Here is a 20,340-nt window from a genome sequence, read left to right on the forward strand (position 1 = left end):
CTGCTGACAAAGGCCTTAATGGCCGAAAGCTTTAGTTGTGCGAATCTTTTTGTTGTGCCTATCGCGACTCAGCATGTCCGCTATATAGTGATTAGCAAGTTTCCTTCTCTGGTATTGTTACATTCCATCCTGGATTTTCCATTGTTTGACAACTTTATTAGATATTTTTCCCATAGATACCACCCTATCTCAATATAACAAATTATCTCAAAAGAAATTTCATGACTTAAGTATAAGGTATATTTTTAGACCTTTGTGGCCCATATAGCGATTCAATAGAGTAATTTCAAAGCAAGCTAATTAACTCTACCCTGGCATCAGCTCTTGCAGAAATCTGGAACTGCTTTAAATTTCTGGCGGTTGTCAAAATAACTCAAATAAACAGTGCTCAACAAATGTGCTGTCCATAATGATTGTTTTCAGTGCAGTAATTTGAGTGCAAATCAATAAATCCATAAATCTTTACACAGCTTTCAAGGCAGAAGATCCCATTTGTTTGAAACCTACAACTACACCTTGCACAAGTCCCATTAGATTGCATCAGCTTTCCATGAACAAGCTCATCTGTCTTGCTTTGAAGAAATATTTGTGAAAAATTTGTTGAATGGTGTATATACTTGAGGTCAGCACCAGAGAAAGGTTGCCACACAAGACCTGTCACACATAATGTATCACTCAAATTATCTTCTTCACACTTTCAGATGCTTTTAAATGAAGAAATTTTGGTACAATTTACTAAAACTAGCACTGTGCAAATTAAAGTCTACAAGACTTTGCCATACAAAAACAAAATTCAAAGTATGGGGTATGGGTAGAATGATAGCACACAATCAAGTGAGTTTAAAAATGTGTGAAGTCTTTATGTTAAATGTTCAAATTACAGTTCATAATGACAACAAAAACATAAAAAAAGTTTTGCTCACTAGCATACATAGAAGGCCTCCAACCAGCACACTTAATAAATAGAAACATTCTACTGCAAAAATGTGAGGTTATACTTAAGCTTTATTTTATTTTTAATGAAATGCATAGATCAAACACTTAGCAGCAGAACGCACTGATAGTTACATGAGGGGGGGAAAAAAAGAAAAGATCAGTCTGATTAGAATAGTGTGCATAATTATGGCCATCAGATTCACATTAATTCATGTTAATCAAGTACTCTGACTTCCTCTTGGCGCTCTGATCAGATATGAAATAACACACACTTTATTGTCACAGATCCTGCCAGTTTATGATGATTGAAATTACATTGGCCGACCCATGCCGCGGCCTGCAGGGGCATCACCACCACCTGATTTAGGATTTTTTATGGTTTCATCTACAGATAAGACAAGGCAAGCTGCTTCACATGCAGCTGTTAATGCGTTAATCTTGACAACAGCTGGCTCCCAGACACATGCTTCAAAGTTATCACTGATGTCTTCATTGTTGATGTCCACACCATACCAGCAATTACCTGTAAACATTTAATTGAGAATTATTTTAGCTATGCATGTCAATACTGTAAGGTCAGTCCTAAAGACAGAATCAGTACAGAGAAAACTGGTTTTTTTTATCTTGCCCATGTCAAACTTCTGGGTATAATTGCCTTTCATTATAGGTAGGGACACACTGTAGTGTGGCTTCAGTTGCCGGAGACTGCAGTCGTGTGTGTGTGTGTGTGTGTGTGTGTGTGTGTGTGTGTGTGTTTCTGACAAAGGCCTTGCTGGCCAAAGGCTTATTTGTGACCGTGTTTTTGTTGTGCCTATCTGCGACTCAGTATCTCTGTTATATGGTGAGTAGCAATATTTTGTTTGTGTTTTACTGAAGTTTAGTCCATGTATGACAGTTTCAAACGAATTAAAAAACTGTTTAAACCATTTCAACATATTTCAGTTCAGTCATTGTTCCAGAGAATGCCTCCATTATATTTACTGCCCTCACATTTGACATTTATAACATTTATTACTGAAAAAAAAATGTTAAATTCATTGAATTTAATTAATTGAAGAGAAAAACACTGTCACAACTTCATAGTTCTGTTCCACGACATTATGCTGCTGATCCATCGATACTTCATTCTGGAGTGAAAACAAGACACCCTTAGTCTATATTTTAATACAGAAGATGAACTGCTTCCACAGAACACAAGACATTTGACAATGTCAAAATATTTTCCTGGTATGGAAAGTTACTTCTCTCTAAATTGGGGAGGGATTTGTATACCTATTAAGTATCTACATGGTAGATGCCTGTCTTTCCAGGTACATACAAAACACTGCTTCTCACATTAGCATTAATAGAATTCATCATTGTCATTGAAACAAGAACCTAGAATTGTGAACGCCGACTGGCATAGATCTGTGCCTGTAAGAGTTGACAGTCTAGTTTGATGGTGCAACTCAGTGCATCTCAGTTACAATCACAGCACAGTACAATTCATTTCATGTCATGTCATGTAAATGGGTTTTTGGTGTTAAAACAGAATACTGGGAATGTCTACTTAAATATTTATTCAAAATTATTTTTATTATTTTATTTGTTTGTTAAGTTTGTGGTGAAAGCTTAAGCTGTTCCACAGCTCTGAGTTTGGGTTAGGTTTAAAGGTGATAATTTGATTGAAAACTGATAAAGCCAATGAATGTACTCCCATAAAGAAGACATCAGTCATACTGCTCATGCACCATGCTTCAAATAGAAATACTCAAATTGATACTACATTAAAATTACTTCTTGTTTAATGAAAAATTCTACACACAAACTGAGGGAGTTGCCATGGGATGCAGTTTTTCTGGGGCTATAGCAAACATATTCTTAAATTCATTAGAAGAAAAACTTTTCAACACAAACCCATTATTTAAAAAAATTGTTTATTACTATAGATATGTTGATGACACCCTAATGCTACTTGATGGAAATACCACAGACCTCCAGCTAATAACAATGCACTAAATGCACTACATCCATAAATGAAATTTACAAGAGAACTAGAAAACAACAAAGCGATAAACTTTCTAGACCTTACCATAAAAAAAAATGTTGAAAATACACACACATTCGATATATACCGAAAACCTACCACAACAGATAACATTATACACGCTACTTCGTGCCATCCAAAAGCACATAAATACGCCTACTTTCATGCCATGATCAATTGGATAATAAAACTCCCACTAAAACAAGAAGCAGTACATAAAGAAATAAAAATTTTAAAATATGTGGCGCTACAGAATGGTTATAACCAAAAATTGTTTCAACAGATATATGACAAAAATACCACATCATTAAAATCAAAAATATGTAATGAAATAACACTTCAGCGAGAAACACAAATCAGACAGAAATTGACATATATACCAACAGCTTAAATAAGCAACATATCAAACACACCAAACACAATGTTAAAGAAAACAAACATATGCCTCTTAGACCACACTAAAGAAAAATTAAAAATTAGATCGGGAAAAGTTAAATTACCAGTACGCCCGAATCCAGGTATATACAAAACTCATTGTAAAGATTGTGGTAAGTTCTATATAGGTCAGGCAGGCCGGAACTTTAATATCAGATACAGAGAACACACCAGAAACACTGAATGCAACCCATCAACCTTCTTTCAACACCTACAGATAGAACAATATACCACAGACAACGTAGAAAAAGCAATCCAAATTTTGCATGTAACACCTAAAGGTCACTTACTCAATATTCTGGAAGAGATCAAAATCTACACACATGCTCACAAATATCCACAACAGATACTCAACGAGCAGTTAGATCTAATATATATATATATATAATTCACAAACCCAATCATCCCGGCCGCCCCATTGTAGCTGGTTACCAAGCCCCCACAGAACGTATCTCTGCCTACGTGGATCAACACCTTCAACCCATTACATGCAGTCTCCCATCCTTCATCAAAGACACCAACCACTTTCTCGAACGCCTGGAATCCTTACCCAGTCCGTTACCCCCAGAAACCATCCTTGTCACCATTGATGCCACTTCCTTATACACAAATATCCCGCACGTCCAGGGCCTCGCTGCGATGGAGCACTTCCTTTCACGCCGATCACCTGCCACCCTACCTAAAACCTCTTTCCTCATTACCTTAGCCAGCTTCATCCTGACCCACAACTTCTTCACTTTTGAAAACCAGACATACCAACAATTAAAGGGAACAGCCATGGGTACCAGGATGGCCCCCTCGTACGCCAACCTATTCATGGGTCGCTTAGAGGAAGCCTTCTTGGTTACCCAGGCCTGCCAACCCAAAGTTTGGTACAGATTTATTGATGACATCTTCATGATCTGGACTCACAGTGAAGAAGAACTCCAGAATTTCCTCTCCAACCTCAACTCCTTTGGTTCCATCAGATTCACCTGGTCCTACTCCAAATCCCATGCCACTTTCCTTGATGTTGACCTTCACCTGTCCAATGGCCAGCTTCACACGTCCGTCCACATCAAACCCACCAACAAGCAACAGTACCTCCATTACGACAGCTGCCACCCATTCCACATCAAACGGTCCCTTCCCTACAGCCTAGGTCTTCGTGGCAAACGAATCTGCTCCAGTCCGGAATCCCTGAAGCATTACACCAACAACCTGACAACAGCTTTCGCATCCCGCAACTACCCTCCCGACCTGGTACAGAAGCAAATAACCAGAGCCACTTCCTCATCCTCTCAAACCCAGAACCTCCCACAGAAGAACCACAAAAGTGCCCCACTTGTGACAGGATACTTTCCGGGACTGGATCAGATTCTGAATGTGGCTCTCCAGCAGGGATACGACTTCCTCAAATCCTGCCCTGAAATGAGATCCATCCTTCATGAAATCCTCCCCACTCCACCAAGAGTGTCTTTCCGCCGTCCACCTAACCTTCGTAACCTCTTAGTTCATCCCTATGAAATCCCCAAACCACCTTCCCTACCCTCTGGCTCCTACCCTTGTAACCGCCCCCGGTGTAAAACCTGTCCCATGCACCCTCCCACCACCACCTACTCCAGTCCTGTAACCCGGAAGGTGTACACAATCAAAGGCAGAGCCACGTGTGAAAGCACCCACGTGATCTACCAACTGACCTGCCTACACTGTGATGCGTTCTATGTGGGAATGACCAGCAACAAACTGTCCATTCGCATGAATGGACACAGGCAGACAGTGTTTGTTGGTAATGAGGATCACCCTGTGGCTAAACATGCCTTGGTGCACGACCAGCACATCTTGGCGCAGTGTTACACCGTCCGGGTTATCTGGATACTTCCTACTAATACCAACCTATCCGAACTCCGGAGATGGGAACTTGCTCTTCAATATATCCTCTCTTCCCGTTATCCACCAGGCCTCAATCTCCGCTAATTTCAAGTTGCCGCCACTCATACCTCACCTGTCATTCAACAACATCTTTGCCTCTGCACTTCTGCCTCAACTGACATCTCTGCCCAAACTCTTTGTCTTTTAATATGTCTGCTTGTGTCTGTATATGTGTGGATGGATATGTGTGTGTGTGCGAGTGTGTACCCGTCCTTTTTTCCCCCTAAGGTAAGTCTTTCCGCTCCCGGGACTGGAATGACTCCTTACCCTCTCCCTTAAAACCCACATCCTTTCGTCTTTCCCTCTCCTTCCCTCTTTCCTGATGAGGCAACAGTTTGTTGCGAAAGCTTGAATTTTGTGTGTATGTTTGTGTGTCTGTCGACCTGCCAGCACTTTCATTGGTAAGTCACATCATCTTTGTTTTTAGATATATTTTTCCTTCGTGGAATGTTTCCTTCTATTATATATATATATATATATATATATAGGTCGACAGACACACAAACGAACGCAAACATACACACAAAATTCAAGCTTTCGCAACAAACTGTTGCCTCATCAGGAAAGAGGGAAGGAGAGGGAAAGACGAAAGGATGTGGGTTTTAAGGGAGAGGGTAAGGAGTCATTCCAGTCCCGGGAGCGGAAAGACTTACCTTAGGGGGAAAAAAGGACGGGTACACACTCGCGCACACACACACATATCCATCCACACATATACAGACACAAGCAGCAATAAATATGTCTGCTTGTGTCTGTATATGTGTGGATGGATGTGTGTGTGTGTGTGTGTGCGCGCGTAATTAAGGGCAGTATCCCAAAAAGCACTTTGCTAGTTTCTACCTATCTAGGCGACGTCACATTCCTCTGCTTCACATCAGGGCAACAGACCAATCCGCAAAGGTGCTTTTCCTTTGGCAATGAGAAAACTATGGTAATTGAAGTATGAATTAGAAGATCTCCACTATTCACCAGGCTTGGCACTTTATAATCTCCACTTATTCCCCCATTAAAAGAATTTTATGTCTGGAGAAAGTCGTGACTCAAAAAACTAAGTTTTTATTATGGAAGGGTATTTTGACGGCCTTCCAGAACCTCTCTTCACTTCAGGAATAAAGCCAACTCACTGGAGAAACACTGCACACAGCTCTGAAGGAGAACTGTGTTGAAAAAAGTGCATTTTGACCTGTAAACCAGACTTTCCTTGTCTCACATTGTAATCTATAGAATAGATACCTTGTGCATGTTTCTGGCGCAGTTTGTTGAGAATGTTAGTTGCATCAAATCCAGCATTATCACACAACTGTCTTGGTATAACCTCCAGAGCCTTTGCAATAGCGCCAATCAGCAATTGTTCTTTTCCAGCAATAGTACGTGAGTAGTCACGTAACGCACGACTCAGTTCCATCTCGATTGCACCACCACCTAAAAGGATGCAGAAATATTACACTTGTTGCCTGTAGTCAATATATACATACTATAAAATATATTGTCATGAAATGTTCATCTAACCTGCAACTACAGCATCATTCTTTATTGTACGCCGGACTATCATAATGGCATCATGAAGGGATCTTTCAGTCTCTTCCATGAACTGTTCTGCACCACCCCTCAGTACAATTGTACAAGTCTTTGCATTGGGGCAACCAGTAAAAATGTTAAATCTAAACAACAAAAATTATACAAATTAACTACTGAAACATCTATACAATCAGTACTAGTTTAAACTCCATTTAGTAACTACCATCTACAGGATCAGTAACTGACGGCAACATTTGTCATTTCTGTTATGAGTTAACTTATACACACATCAAACTTAGTAAAATACTAGTTATATATGCAATTTTGCTGTTGATTTAGATTATTAACTCCAATTTTGTTGAGACTTCTGTCCTGGACCCCACACAAGAGTAACGCCATGGCTACAGCCCTACAAAATTTTACAACATGTTTCAACTTCAAACGTTTGGAAACAATCTCTTGTAAGAATCCCAAAAGTACTGCAAATGCAAAAACTACTGTTTGTATGGTATATCCTAAAAATTACTTATGGATTCGGACACACACTTTTGTGTTTTTGGAAAGCTTTTTCATTTAGTATTATCTCAACACATTTAAAGAACAAAGCAGTGTTAATGCACAATATAATTTGCCACATTTGTTTTATGGATTCCTTAAAAGGAAAAACACTGAAAAGATAGTTATCAATAATTATGAAGATACTATAATAGTACGGATCAAGAAGTTCAACAGAGAGAACACCCAAAATCGAGGCACTGAAGGCAGTACTAATGTTAGAGCAGATGAGGGGTCTCTCAGGGCTTATCCACAAAGAGAGAAATCCCTATCAGCACCCAACCCCTACCAACACAATTAAAGGTGAATTAACACATCAAAGAATGCCTTCTAGTCGAGAGATCCAGAACAGTTAAAGTGAGAGGGTTAAAAACATAATGGACACAAGTTGGACTGAATAATAATAAAAACAAGATGAGGGAAATATGTAAGGCACCAGGTGCAGTCCCATCCCTGATTCATTATAGTCAATCTGTTAAAAAGCACCCACTAGTCAACAGAGTGATAACCTTAAAATGGAAAATAGGGTGCAGCAGAGAGAGAGGCAAACCACATTCACTAGCAACTCAAACACAGTAAAAAGAGGACTGAAAGTAGCAGCTGCCAAAGGAGGTGGGACTGAGGGTTCCCCCAGACTCACCATGCAGCACAAGATGCTCCAACCCCAACCATCCCCTTCCCACCCCTTATATATGAGAATAAAAACCACTTTCACAGAGAAAAGTGAGAACCAGTTCAACTGTGCATGAATTATCTGCTAATGTCAGAGACATGGAATTTTGAAACCTATACTTGACATGAAGGCCCAGTGGAAGGGGGCATTCCAGCAGAATAGAGATACTGTCTGTAAGGCTCCACAACCACAATGTGGGGGCGGCTCATTTCATGAAATGAAACTACTGGTTAGTCTGACTAATGCTGAGGGGGCAGGAGGGTGGATTCTTTCTGGGAGAAATCAAAGGAGGTGCGCCATTCTGCAGTAGTTTCCTTGATATTGCGAAGTTTATTAGAGGGAGCAGTAGCCCACCAGATGATGTTTCAGCTCTGAATAAGCAGAGGCCTGAGTTGCGACTGCAAATTCAAACCTGGGATCAACAAAGTGAATGTGGGGCAATAATCCCTTCTGTAGCCAAGTGATCTGTCAGTTCACTGCCTGGGATACTTGTATGACTTGGGACCCAAGAAAGATGACAGAACAGGCAATGCGATTAAGGTCAGAGAGACCACGAACAGTAGATAGTACATGGTGATAAGAATAACAGTAATCAGTGACCTGGAGACTGCTCATTCAGTAACTACAAAGATTCAAATTTGGTCAAGGAAGGCTTGTTTAATAAAACACACTAGAAGTTTCAAGCAACAAATGTTGTTTCTGACTGGCAGGAGATGTAAAAGTGTATCCTGTCTTATCCATGGTTTTAGAGACACCAGTGTAAATCATGGAACACCCTTATACACTTGGAGAACTGAAAGGAACAGAAGCCAAAACATCACAGTAGTGACTGAACCTTTAGGGCCATGGAATAGACTGGTCGTAATTAAAAGGATGTTAGGCGGAGGTCCCAGGAGACAAATTCAAACTGGCAGAATCACACAAAGGGCAGGTGTCAGGGGGTCAACACCCCTTGTGTGGAAAAAAAGTATGTGACAAGTTGGATGACGAGGAAATCATCAAATGATGACTGCATAAATGAGCAACTGTTGGTACCATCAAAACCGAAGGGGGTAGATTCCTGCTCCAGGAAGGAGATTGTCTACAGGATTAGTCCAGAAGGCACTAGAAGCAATCTATCACCACCATGATGATGAACTGGGCTAAGAATTTCAAAGCTGAATGTGCTTCAGAGCCATTAACCTGGCAACCATAGTACCACCAGGCTGAGACCAGGGGCTGGTAAACACAGAAAACTGTAGCATGACCTGCACCCCAAGAAGTGTGGGCAAGAAAGCAGACAGTGTTAAGCTTCCAGATGCAGCTAATTTTTTTGCTGACGAATATGGGGCAGCCAAGTTAGCTCTTTATCAAAGGCAGAGAACAAAACCGACTGTGCAACAACATCCACGTGCTGGGTACCCAAATAGAGTTTGGGGCCAGAATTGACTACAGTATGTCAACAGAAATACATGAACCACATTTTCTCAGAAGAGAATTGGAAATCATGGGAAAGGGGCCAAACAGCGGCTCTTTATCTGGAGTCTTGGAGCTGGTGTTCAGCCGAGGCCTTGGAGTGAAAGCTGCACCGAATAGAAACGTTGTCGACATACAGTGTGAGGGTGACAAGCGACCCGACAGAAGTCACTAGCCCATTAATGGCGATGAGGATGATTGTGAGACTCAGCACTGCGCCCTATGGGATGCCATTCTCTTGGACCTGGAAGAATGGAGAGGGGGGGGGGGGCAAATATACCACTATGGAGTTCTCAGAAATCCCAGTCACGGAAGGAAAGTAAAATGTGATGGCATCGAACAGTGCCATATGTCTTATGTAGGTAAAAAAAAAATTCCTGCGATGTCATGTTACTGTACTTAATTAGACAGCGAACTTTAGTGCGCAGTCGCTTAAAAGGGAGGAGGACATCTTGTGTGGGATGCCACTTGAGACGATGCTTGGCCCTGCGTGAACAGATGTCTTTGTTCTACCATGGGATTGGCAAGTGGCAATGTGTGCCTGAAGGTGCAGGTGCCTAAACCGGAAATGTCTCCCATAACCTCGTTGATGCTATCTGACAGTCTGCGGTGGAGGTGACAGCAAAGGTATGTAACTGTCAGTTGACTCTTTGAAGAGTCCATTTTGTTAACTGGTCCATCGGATGATATGGCAGTATTACAATCACTGGGAAGCAAACACTGTCACAACGATCCTCGTGAAGAGACCATAAGAGCAATAGCCGGAAAGGTGGTATGAGCAGCGCTAAAGTGGATAGCAATACTGTCACTGAGGCACAGATTGAGATCAGAAACAAGCTGGTCAATCAGAAAGCCTGTACCAGACTAAGTGTTACTTCCCTACATGGTGTGGTGCACACTGAAATCACAAAGTAAGAGAAACAAGGTGGGGGAAGCTATTGGATTAAGGTGGTCATCTCAAGGGAAGAAATTACGAGTGGTGACCGAATTCAATTGGTGACTGCAAATCTTCCTTTCAAACTACAGAAACAAGGAGAAACCTCTCTGTAATAACAAGAGAGAGATGTGGGGAATGATGATACATTCAATGGAGCGAGAGATGGCAATAGAGTCTTCCCACAAAGAGATGATTATCCCAGGGGATGATGGAGGATGCCAGGGTGGAAGATCGCAGGGCAAGTCCCATGAGGTTTCGTTGACACTGATCTAGACTGGCAGTGGCAGCATAGGCGGCTGGACAAGGTACCACCGCACGCAAAGAACCTTGACCAGTGGGGGCTGCCATCCAGCCTGCAGCCGAGATCTCTCAACCCAAGGGGTGCCACTGTCTCAAGATGCCACACACAGCTGATGCCCGCAACACTAATGCCAGTACCAGTGGCATCGACAGTATTAAACCAAGGGAGCCACATCAACCACCTTCCTGTTTATGAACCTGCTTGAGCAATCTTCTTGGCTATCAAAGGTAGTAAGAGAAAGGAGTCTCAAGATCCTATTGCAAATTTGCATGTCAAGTTAAATTTAAAGTTTGTGTTAAGTATTCTATTTCACACATTCATTCGTAAATTTCAAAATTTCAGTGTAAACGTTTAGAGCAAAATATAAGATGTTAAAATTAGATGTGATGAACAGGAGAAAGCTTTGTTCACTCTGAACAAGCAGATAAAGGATGTTCAGGGGAGAGTACATGAGAATGGAGAAAAGTAACCTCACTATCAAAACAGCTAAATTCAGTAGAAACTGTTCGAATTCCAAGACCACTGAGTTTGGCACTAAACTCCATGTTCTGTCTACTGAAATAACAAGTAGTCTATAAACCAGAAATCTGTGCTAGGTCAACAATATGCACCTTTTATTTCAAGAATATAGAGTGCATTGAGTGATTGTGTTCCAGCAGCAGACTGGCAAGCCTCTGAAATTGGCATGGGGCCACCACTACAAAATGTCGTCATGATACCCCAGGCCGAGCATATGTTTCCAGCTTCTGAGAGAGGTTTGACAGGCAACTGCTCGCTTGACAGGATCCAAAACTCAATGAAATAATCCCTGCACAGTTGATGTATTCCATGAACTTAGTAATGATCAGACAGGTTTGGCTGGAGGACAGGGAACACAATGGGTTAATGGGATTGTCATCTTACACTGCTTGTTTCGTTAACCCTTTCCAGCCCAACTTTTATTTACTTGTGGTAAAAAATATTTTTTCACGTATTTCCCTACGTAATGATTGGAATAATATATATTTATAAGAAATTGTTATTTTTTTGTTTTTTGAGGGAAATTTGGGATGACTCCATATGGCATCATTGGGCAGGGTTTGTTTCCTTCAGTCAGGTGGTTGGGATGTTAAGGTGCTTGGTAATGGAACTTGAATGAATATTTTAATTACACAATTTGATGCAGTTTACTAAAGAAAAATTAGTACATACAATAATGCAACTTGCATTTCAGGACAATTTGATGTTTTTTTACAGCATGATTGTTACTTTACATGAAAATTTAAAACAGTTCCTGTCTTTGGTAAAGCAAAGAGGTTTATTACATTTGATGCATCTCGTTCGAGAATGTGCTGTTTTCTACGCGCTGTGGCCAGTGTCCAATGTTGTCATACCTTACATCATCAACTGGTCTGGGAACCAATGGGGCTCGTTTCTTCACAACTGTAGGCGATGGACTGTCATCTGATGAGCGTCCTCATCTTCTTACCAAAATGTCTCCTGTTTTTAGTAGTCCATGAGCTACATCAGACCGAAAAATCAACAGAGACATGTGTTTTGTAATTCCTCTTTGTCTGCAATGTTGGCGGTATAGGAGCCACGCATTCACAACACACATGTCAAGGAGGTGGAATACGATCCTTAGATAAAATCTTTTCACACCAATATTACTCCTATACAAAGCAACCAGCTTGTTGTGCAGATCAACTCCTCCCATCGAACGGTTATATTCTTTAATAATGTCTGGCCCTGGAACATCAATATATTTTTGTTCTCCCACTGACCAACGTTTCACTGGTTCTACTGGACTTACTCCTTTGTATGATGATGCAAGAACGACAGACTTGTTATCATACCACTTCAGCGCTAAGATGCTCCTTTCTGTTTCATTTCGATAATTGTATGATCCTCGTCCCGGCTTTTTCAGCTCACTGTCTGCTTTTAGATTGCAGCCTTGAAGTCTTGTGGGTCTAACAGTTCCAACAGCCAAAATGCCATAGTTTTTCAGGGCAGAAATAAGATTGTAAGAGGTGAACCAATTGTCTGTAAACACTTTAAAATTTTTATATTTTGGCAGTCCTTCCACAAGCCTTATCACAATATCACCACTTATACCAAGACCAGTATCATTATTTCCCTCGTTATATTTCAAAATTGTACACAACTCCACTAGAACCAGCACAGGCAAAAACTTTTATACCCCAGTTGTGTGGTTTGCTTTTTACATACTGTTTCAGGGAGGAATGACCATTGAATGGAATGATTAGTTCATCCACTGAATAATATTCCTCAGGTTCAATAACTGAAAAACCTTGTTTGATTTTGTCAACAAATGGTCTCACCTTGAACAGCTTGTCATAATCAGGGTCCTCTCTTTGTTTCATTTTAGTGTTGTCATTCACATGTAAATAGTTTCTTGGCTTATCAAACCTATTTCTAGGCATTCAGTCAGCTATTGGAGAAAATCTTGTAGCCTCTGCCCAGTACATTCTGTAACTAGGTATTTTCACAACACCTGCTAGGATGTTTATGCCTATATACTTTTCTATTTCACGAACATTTGTATGTAAAGAAGCACCTGTTTTCTGTGTGCAGTATAGATTAGATTGCTCGACTAGGTTCTGGATAATGTCATCACTACACATTGTTCTGAAATACTGCAAATGTGTCAGTTCATCTCCTGGAGGGTCAGAGAAAACTGCATTACATGATGTGTCCACTTCTTCACTGTCCTTCATTCTCCACCAAAAATCCCGGTGTGTATCACACTGAATTTTCTGAGCTGAATGACTTGGTGCAACGTTTGGCTCAGCAAGTAATCTTGAAGGGAACATCATCATCATCGGCTTGAGGGTCCAGAATTTCAACCATATCAAGGTCCATTCCTTGAAGAAACTGTATATCCAGTGTAGTAGGGTCCTGCTGCCGAGCATTTTCAATCTCTTCCTCCACAGCAGACGTATCAAGGTCCAAATCAGATAAATCACCTTCGAGAAGCAGCAATATTTCTTCTTCTGATAATGATTTATGATTGGGAATCATATGGTAAAGAAACCAGGAATTTTTTACTAAAGCAGCAAAAAAACTGGTAAATTATATCAATTAAAATTTTAACATATTAATATTAGTTAGTATAATAAAGCTTCAAAAGCAACTTGAAAATATTAAGAGTTACATATTATGGTAAACTTTAGTCGATGTTATTGCATGTACTACATTTGGTAACATAACAAATGCCCAATGATGCCAAATGGAATCACACATGTTTGTGACTTCCAAGCAGAAAATTGCTGTAACTAGCATTATTTTCAAAGTGTTTACTAGTTAATTTACACTTTCAACAATTATTTATTAGTGCAACTTTGATATTAGTTTGCTTCCTTTACCTTCATATAATATTTTGAAAATCCAGCTGGGTGCACTGTACCGTAGACACCGTGCAACAATACTTTTGTCAAGGCATTGTAGCCTGGTGCTCTCTGCTTTAGCGAATTCACAGTAGCCAACCTAAGAACAATGAACTTTAGAAAGCCCTGCACACTTGTTTATAATCTTTGGACAAATAGTTTGGCCTTGGGAAAAAGTTAAATATGATGATGCCATATGGCATCACTGGGCTGGAAAGGGTTAAGAGCCTGTTGATGGGGTACAGCTGGACGCTTAAGCACCATGCACGATGAGGTACGATATACTGATTCTACACCTGCACCTGCAAGTGCGTTCTTTCAAGAGGGAAACTGAGGAGCAGAAGTCGACGACACATCCTGTGCAATCTGTCTGCAGCTTCAAAGAATGGTTTACAACTGTGCCATTATCTGACAGCAAAACTGCTGCTTCAGCCAGCCCCTTACAGGAGAAACAAAGCTATGATGGAGCATTATGGGGAGACACAGTCTTATTTAGTGCTGAAGCAGAGATTTTTGGCACTGTACTGTGGGCTAAACCACCAACAGCACATGTTAAGTCTCTGCTGATGACAAGGCCTCATTACAACGGTAATTATGTGATGTTGCCGGAATTATTCTAGCACGAAGTCTCGTTAGCACATCACCTAGATCAACCGCTGGAACAAGAGAAACTTATAGCTTTGATAACCACAGAAAAATATTACTGTATTGATCCAGAGTACAGAAGAATTGCTGGATCTTCTCTCAGCATTGGACGCAATTAAAAACTGAAAGATATCAGTGAGGCCCATGGCGTAATAGTGATCGTGTTTTTCCTGTTAGAAAAAATGATGCGGTAAGAAGTAATGAGCAGAGAACTGCATCAAAATATACAGAAGTACACATATTAAATACTGACAGTGATGCAAGGACAAACCAGCATGTCTGTAGAGTCAATACAGAGTCTTACCAACAATCATTCTTCCCACACACTATTCACGGTTGGAACAGGGTTGGAGGGATCAGATAGTGGTACTGAAAGTACCCTAAGCCAAAAAACTTTAGGCGGATTGCAGAGTATGATGTAGATGTAGATGCTGCTCTAGTCTCTCATAAATGACATCACATTTTGCGACAAGTGGAGTCAAGTCAGCAAGGGATGGAACTGTGAGGCACAAAACTGCTAAATGTTTACCCCCAAATGGGCAAAGAAGAGCAGATAAAAAACGTTTCTCCCCAGAACAGTGATTTCATTCCTAATGAGAATCGCCCATAATGAACAGAGCCTGCAGTTTACAGGACACTTGCAGGAACAGAAGACAGCCTGGAACAAGAGACATCGTCAGTGCATAAACATATGAAATGGACTGAATCCCTTTCGAAGAGGTTTCAAGTACTCTAGACGGTACATCTACCAGCCAGCCAGCCAGCCAGCCCCCCCCCCCCCTCCCCGCTGCCCGAAACAGCTGATACTATTATACAGATATCAGTAGTAGTAGTAGTAGTAGTAGTAGTAGTAGTAGTAGTATTAGCAGCAGCAGCAACAAAATTAACGTCTCCAGCCATGGATAGCTGGCAAGAAACATTGTGATATCATCAAAGATGCTTAGAGCTCTCTACATCATGTACCAACTGTCCACTACTGCCAAGTGGTGGTGGTGGTGGTGGTGGTGGTGGTGGTGGTGGAGGAGGAGGAGGGAGCAGTTCATTTATACAGTATGACAAGTGTATAACATCTGAAACATTGTGAATAAGTGTTATTTCTAAGATTCAATGTGGAGCTTTGTCTGGGGATTGCTACTCTATTGCCAACTGTGAAGGACAACAAGCCACTTTTGTAAACAACAGGCACCCTGCTCCCTGTTTGACTAAGCGGTAAATGGGGACAGCTGACAGCAATTGTGGCAATCCTGTAGTGGTGTCTGGCATGTCTATGAACAAGTAATTTTAATTTGACTGTAAAAAAATATTCTTGCCAATATCATTCCTTCTGATGAGCCACACCTCTCAATGGAATATTCTCAGCCAACAAATTGTCATTCTCATATGCAATTCCTGCAAATATTACCATGCAGTCATATCTTACTTCCAACTATAGTCCTTAATCCAAGAAGTAAAGAAATGAGAGTACTTTTGTAATCTTTCGTCTATGCTATCACTGAGCAAGAAGGACCATTAACCAGTTACTTATTTGTAGAGATCCAAGAATGTCTTACCTATTTTTTTTCTTTTTTCCACAAAATTAGCATCTATTGGATGATCAGACACACTTATTCATACACATTTAACAGTTGCCATGTTAGTTACCTGAAGATTGAATCTTTTAAATTGATTTGGGGGGAGGGGGCCACTGATTACAGATATAATAAATTAAGAAATGTAGTAGAACACTACCCAGCTCACAGAAGAACCAAATGGTATGAGGCTAATCAGCTTGTGTCAAAGCTCTTACCTGAACTAATGTCAATCTACTTTAGAAAATTCCCAAGAAAAAGCTAAAACATGAATACCACCCAGCCCAATGTTAGGAGACTTTCAGTTAGATCACGTGGTTATTTCGCAAAAAAGTACAATGGAAATTATGAATGTGAAAGTAGTAAGGAACGGTGAATTTGATTCTGATCATTACCTCTCTAAGATTAAACTCAAACCCCTACCTAATAAGGAATTAAGAAAGTCACAAAGGTTAATAATATATAATACAGTCAGGCTTACTTATAACAAAAGAATCTATTAAAAACTATCAAGACAAAATTAAAAGTGGCTAAACATTGCAACTGACAAGAAATATCCAAAGCAATTAATAATGCTGCACAGGAAATATTTAGGTCAACAAAAAATAAAAGGAAAATATGGTGGAATGTAATGTACAAAGAAGCCACATGAGAGAGAGAGAGAGGGAGAGAGAGAGAGAGAGAGAGAGAGAGAGAGAGAGAGAGAGGACCAAAAAGTGGGAAAAATGGAAATGCTCAAAGAAAACTGAAAATTATGAAAAATTTAAACAAAGAAAGGTAACAGCTTGGTTAATCAGAAATACCAAACCCCAAAATGTCCTGCTTCAAAAATGAAGATGGCAAAATTGGGTTATGCAATACTGAAAATTGTGAAATAATAGTAAGATATTTTCATCAGCTTCTGAACTAACCTGAACCAAGTCATATATTGGAATTCTCATATTTATGAAAATTTGGAAGAAGATTTACACCAACTAAAGAAGAAATTCAAGACGTAATTAAGACCCTCAAAACCAACAAAGCTAGTGGAGAAGATTCTATTACAGCTGAACTTTTGAGGTGGTCTTTGCCAAGTATAGCAAAGGAGCTAAATTTGCTCTTTGAAGAAATCCGGAATACAGAAAAAATTCCAGAGAAATGGGAAGTTGCCCTGACACACCCACTCCACAAAACAGATAATAAACAACTACAGAGGAGTCTCTTTACTGCCAGTAGTGTATAAAGTATTTTCCAAGATTTTGTTAAGCATAATAGAAACAACACTAGACAGTCATGTTGGTGAATATCAAGGCGGCTTTAGAAAAGGAAGGTCATAATCAGAACAAATATTTAATCTCAAATCAGTAATTCACCACAGATTACTTAATTCAAAAGCTACTGTTGTTATGTTCGTGGAGCTCAAAAAGGCTTTTGATTCTGTTGACGGAGAAACTATAGATAAAATAATTTGAATACTTGGTGCAAAGTCTAAACTAGCAAACCTAATCCATGAAACAGGAACAGTCTGTAAAGTAAAATTCAGGGGAGAAATTTCACAGCCTTTCAAAATAAAGGCATGTGTACGACAAGGTGACCTTTTGGCTAAGATCAAAGTGTAGTATCTGTTCTTATCAGCTTAATGCTGGCAAGGTCGGATACAAAACACATAGATACGCGATGTATTTTCTTTAGTCATTGGACTCCTAATGCCCGATCATGACGAAGCTGCAGCGGCGGCTCCGGAACGTGGCCAGCCTTGCTGTGAGGGCAGCAACTGCTGGTGCTACTGCCGGACTCGCCCTGCATTGAATACTTCTCCCTCGCTTTTCTCCCGATTTTGACTGAGGGTTGCGAGATGCTCAGGCCCCATCTGCCCCCTGCTCGATCGAGAGATGGCGATCTGGAGCGCGGCAGATGCAGACCAGTCTCGTGTGTGTCCAGCCTTCGCTGTTGACACCGGCGGCAGAGTGGAGTGCCATATGCGACTCCCCATATGAGCCCTCGCTCTGCTCGCTTTCCTTTCTTTTTCCCCCGGCCAGCTACGTCTGGACTTCCACCGGGGTTGAACACAAGCTTATGACACTCTCCATCTTGGCCAGAACAATTCTCTGGGTCACACCGAGATCATATATTCCTGAGATAATTCTTAGTTACGTCCGCCCGAAGTGCGACGCTCCGGTGCTCCAGCTCCCAGCAGCCACCGTAGAGCAACACCTTCGTGGCCGTTTCTCCTCCTTACCAAATGTGAACCTTTCTTACGTTCCTTTCCAAGTATTACCTCAATGACTAAAAAAATCTGTTCTTATCAGCTTAATATCTGACACGTCCTGCATCGCAGGACCAGAATATTAAACTCATTTTTGGCTCATGACGGAGTGCTAGGGGCTTGCCTGTTCCCAATTCTTTTAATAGTGTGATAGAGAAAACAGGAAGAATTTGGAACAAAAAACTTACTGAACTTAACATCTCACCTATATGGATAGGAACAGGAAGCAAAAATATCAAAATCAACTGCCTTGCATTTGCAGATGATTTTGCTGTCTTTTCTGAAAATGTGGCATCTGCTATAACACAAATAATCTCCTGGAAGAAATTACCAGCAGAACTGGCTTAAGAATTTCTCCAGAAAAAACAAAATTTGTAACAAACGTTACAGATGCTCCAAAATTTCTGGAAACATATTGGCCAAATAGAGGGGATAAGAAAATTAAAATATCTAGGGGAAATAATCCAAGAAAATGCTTTAGAAAAATCTGCAATAGAGGAAAGGTTGCATAAAATGGGGAAGCATACGGTATCACCGAAGCCATCTATAATTAAAATCGCCTATCAAAAAATGCAAAAAATAAGGCATTACAACACAGTAGTGAAGACAGAATGCCTATATGCAAGCGAATGCTTAATTCAACTATATGCTTAGTTAAACTATAATTTAGATAAATTAGAAGTACCAGAAAGGCAAATTGTAAGGAAAATATTAGGACCACAAAAATAAAGCAGAAGGTTGTAAATTATGAAGCAATGCTGAAATATATCACAATATACAAAATATTTCAAACCTAATGAGGAAAAGAGGGCTCCTCTTTTTTGGACATTATTTCGAATGCAAGACAGCAGATTAACTAATAAGATTTTATAATATTTGTGGGGTAAGAAGCCCACAAGCTGGGTCAACGAAGCAAAAAAGGATTTAGAAAGTAACAATATAAAAATAGAAGCCTTTGGGGGGGGGGGGGGGGGTATTGTAAATTGAAGGATTCCATGGCAAGGTAGCTAAAAAAGACAGGTTCAAAATGGTCTGAAGATAGAAAGAAGAAACATTGTGAACAGATTAAGGCATACTGGAAGAAAAGAACAACAAATGAATTGGAACATGGTTCTCAGATGGCCTATTCGCAGTAAAATAATAATAATAATAATAATAATAATAATAATAATAATCCACACAATATCCACCAGTACACCGACGCAATACAGCTACATCCAAATGTATATATACAACTACAGAAATCTGTAATTATTGATACATGTTCAATTACCCGAAAGTTCCTAAATGCAATGTAACATATACCATACAGTTAAAAGGGAGTCACGCTTGATCAAGGTCCGCGTCACTTTCCATTTTTAACCAGACATAACGTCAGAGAAAGGAAAGAAATAATAATAATAATAATAATAACAACAACAACAACAACAATACAAGTCATAGCATAAAAATGGGCTGTTTTAATTAGTTTCTAAAAGTGTAATGGTATTACTGGCAACAATGAATGTTTGTAATATGTTTCAGATAGGTAGGTCATTAGCTGTAATGGGGTGCTGAAGCGGGCCTTACTGTGCTGTGGCTGTGAAGGCCTTTCACAAAACCGTGACTGTGTTGTCGCTGATGCTAGACGAGAATACTGCAGTCATTTCAACCTTAGAAGTTATGATCCAGCACCACTGGCATAAGCCATCAGCTTGTTAGTAAAAACCTTTGGAACAACAGGAAGTGCACTTGAGCTGAAATCACCAG

At 40.2% G+C, this 20,340-nt stretch overlaps 1 protein-coding gene and 1 pseudogene across 1 annotated transcript in view; one reads left to right on the forward strand and one right to left on the reverse strand.

Annotated features, from left to right (window-relative positions):
* Positions 1-835: 835 nt before the first annotated feature.
* Positions 836-20,340, reverse strand: part of LOC126187826 (T-complex protein 1 subunit eta-like) — a gene marked incomplete in the record, with an annotated part of 55,610 nt that continues 36,105 nt past the window's right edge. Inside the window, 3 exon segments of the mRNA XM_049929124.1 lie at positions 836-1,459; positions 6,542-6,730; positions 6,818-6,969. Coding sequence (XP_049785081.1) covers positions 1,248-1,459; positions 6,542-6,730; positions 6,818-6,969 — 553 coding nt within the window.
* Positions 18,586-18,788, forward strand: LOC126189799 (U2 spliceosomal RNA; annotated as a pseudogene).

Source organism: Schistocerca cancellata, chromosome 5, assembly GCF_023864275.1.
Source record: "Schistocerca cancellata isolate TAMUIC-IGC-003103 chromosome 5, iqSchCanc2.1, whole genome shotgun sequence".
Lineage (NCBI taxonomy): Eukaryota > Metazoa > Arthropoda > Insecta > Orthoptera > Acrididae > Schistocerca > Schistocerca cancellata.